General features: G+C 45.3%; 1 protein-coding gene across 1 annotated transcript in view; it reads right to left on the bottom strand.

Moving 5' to 3' along the window:
* The window catches only part of ACLY (ATP citrate lyase), a 34,989-nt gene that overhangs the window by 2,717 nt on the left and 29,866 nt on the right, over nt 1–2,406 (bottom strand). Inside the window, exons 15-18 of the mRNA XM_017880228.1 lie at nt 1,233–1,251; nt 831–944; nt 397–479; nt 53–141 (exon numbers count right to left, since the gene is read on the bottom strand). Of these exons, the coding sequence (XP_017735717.1) occupies nt 53–141; nt 397–479; nt 831–944; nt 1,233–1,251 (305 nt within the window). The remainder of the gene's footprint in view (nt 1–52; nt 142–396; nt 480–830; nt 945–1,232; nt 1,252–2,406) is intronic.

Raw genomic sequence — 2,406 nt, 5'->3', positions numbered from 1 at the left:
TAGCTGAACCATTGGGGTTAAAAAAAAAAAAAAAAACACTTAAAACAATAACGAATGGACTCACCAATGAAGCCCATACTCCTTCCCAGCACAAAGATGCCATTGAGGGCTCCAATGTCAATGTATTCATCAGCTTCCTCCCTGCAACACACAATCAACTTGTAGTTTTAAAAGGCTCACGTGACTGCCCTTCTCCCCACAGACAGTACTACTACTGCCCAGGAATAAGAAGAAAAGGGGTGCTCTGGGTGGTAGGATTACAGGCAGTTTTTGTTTTCTTCTTTATACCTCTCCTTATTTTTCAAATATTCTATTCTGAGTATGCATTACTTTCATAGTTTGGAGGAAACAACAAAAATCAACAAACGTAACGAAGAAAACAGCTGCAGTCCTCACCGAGTAAAGGACCCACAGTTTCTAAGCATGTCCACGAATGCGACTCCGATGAGACCATCTACGTTCAGGATAAGATTTGGCTTCTGGGAAGGCAAAAAATTCAAAGCATTTATCATTATTTCTCATTTTTTCTTCATAATTTTCCACTGTTACTACTATTACTACGAATTGTGACCATCATTTAAAAACTTCTACCAGCCCCACTGGTTGGCACTGTGTCTGACTCAGTTCAATTCCCAGCATCTAGCAACGTACCCAACACCTAGTTGACATTTAGTGCATGTCTGTTAAATTTAGTTATGAAACAAAAATAACATTTCCAGAAAACTAGGTTTGCTTTTAGCTGCATAATCAAAATGTAACCTGGCTCCTATTTCCTCCAATACATTTGTCCAACGTAATATTAGGGAACTAGGAAGTTTTTCCTTTGTTACCTTTGAGGTGGTAATCTTCTCTACTTCCAGTGCATAATCGAGCAGAGGAGTGGCAGGGAAGTGCTGCCTGACGTAATCTTTGAGAATCTGCACTCGCATGTCTGGGTTGTTTATCTAGAAATGAACCCAATGTTACAGAGGAACACTCACACACTGCTGGGATGTGTTTGTTCATACTTGTATTACAGGTCGGTAGAACTGGACATATCCCAGAGGCAATTCAGGAACCTGACCCACGTGTACAATTCCATGTGGCACCAATTGTGCTAATGTCATGCGGCTAGCTTTTGAAGTCCTCTCATATCTCAATTGGGACACAAAACAACCTTGGTAGGTTCTCACTTTTAAGTTACAAAGAAGAAACTAAGCCCCGAGATGTTCAGGGAGCTGGCCAGGTCCTACAGTGTTGAGCAGCAGAGGTCTGAAAGTTAACCACTCTCCAACTCAGAGTCTTAGGTTCCAGCTTCCAGCCACGCCCCCACCAGCTCTGTGCCTACTCAAGCTGTGACAGAGTTCAACACTAAACAAACACGTGTTGAGTGTGGGGGGCAAAGTATTCCCAAAATTTTAGGAAAAACTATGGACCTGCCGTGAATGAAATTAACCACCTGTCAGTGGGGGAGGAAGATGATCTAGGGACACACCAAATCCCAATACCGAAGCAACTTCCGCCCTCAGCAAAGAGATAGCTGGGTCAGTACATCCTCTAGAAACTGAGGAGCTCAAAGAGTGAGTGAGTGAGTGTGGAGTGCAGGTCTAGCATTATCTTAGAAAGGCCCTGTGCTGTAGATGGGAAAGGTGTTATATGGTCAGGAGCTGGGGCTGGCTGAGTAAAGTTCAGCAAGTCCTAGATGGAATGTCCCTCAGAGTCACCCACCTTCCTTCCCTGCTTGGTTCTGAGCTGGTCCTTGCTCATCAAGCAACCTCTGGGTATCTCACCTCAGATGGCCAAGTGTTTGGCTGCCTAGAAGGTGGTGTCCTGAATCACACGCATGACCTTCATATTAATACTCCCCACCTAGGCCAGTGGAGTGACCAAATACATGAGGTTTTTGGAGCTACAGAGCCACGGAGCCCAGGGCAAAGGGATCTACTAAGGAGCTGTCCCCATATGGCCCTGAGCAGCTGCCAGTGACCTCATCTCTTGCTCTTCCATTTTTTTTTTTTTTTTTTTTGAGACGGAGTCTCGCTCTGTCACCCAGGCTGGAGTGCAGTGGCTGGATCTCAGCTCACTGCAAGCTCCGCCTCCCAGGCTGATGCCATTCTCCTGCCTCAGCCTCCCGAGTAGCTGGGACTACAGGCGCCCGCCACCTCGCCCGGCTATCTTTTGTATTTTTTAGTAGAGACGGGGTTTCACCGTGTTAGCCAGGATGGTCTCGATCTCCTGACCTCATGATCCGCCCATGTCGGCCTCCCAAAGTGCTGGGATTACAGGCTTGAGCCACCGCGCCCGGCCAATAGCTGCCTTGTATTTGGCATCTGTCAACACATCCAAAGCTTTGTATGTTGGGAGTTGAAAGCTTAGGTATTCTCCCAAATAAATTTTTTTTTTTTTTTTTTTTTTTTTTTTTTTTTT

This window comes from Rhinopithecus bieti, unplaced genomic scaffold, assembly GCF_001698545.2.
Source record: "Rhinopithecus bieti isolate Rb0 unplaced genomic scaffold, ASM169854v2 scaffold_11744, whole genome shotgun sequence".
NCBI lineage: Eukaryota > Metazoa > Chordata > Mammalia > Primates > Cercopithecidae > Rhinopithecus > Rhinopithecus bieti.
This window is presented reverse-complemented; position numbering and strand designations above follow the sequence as displayed.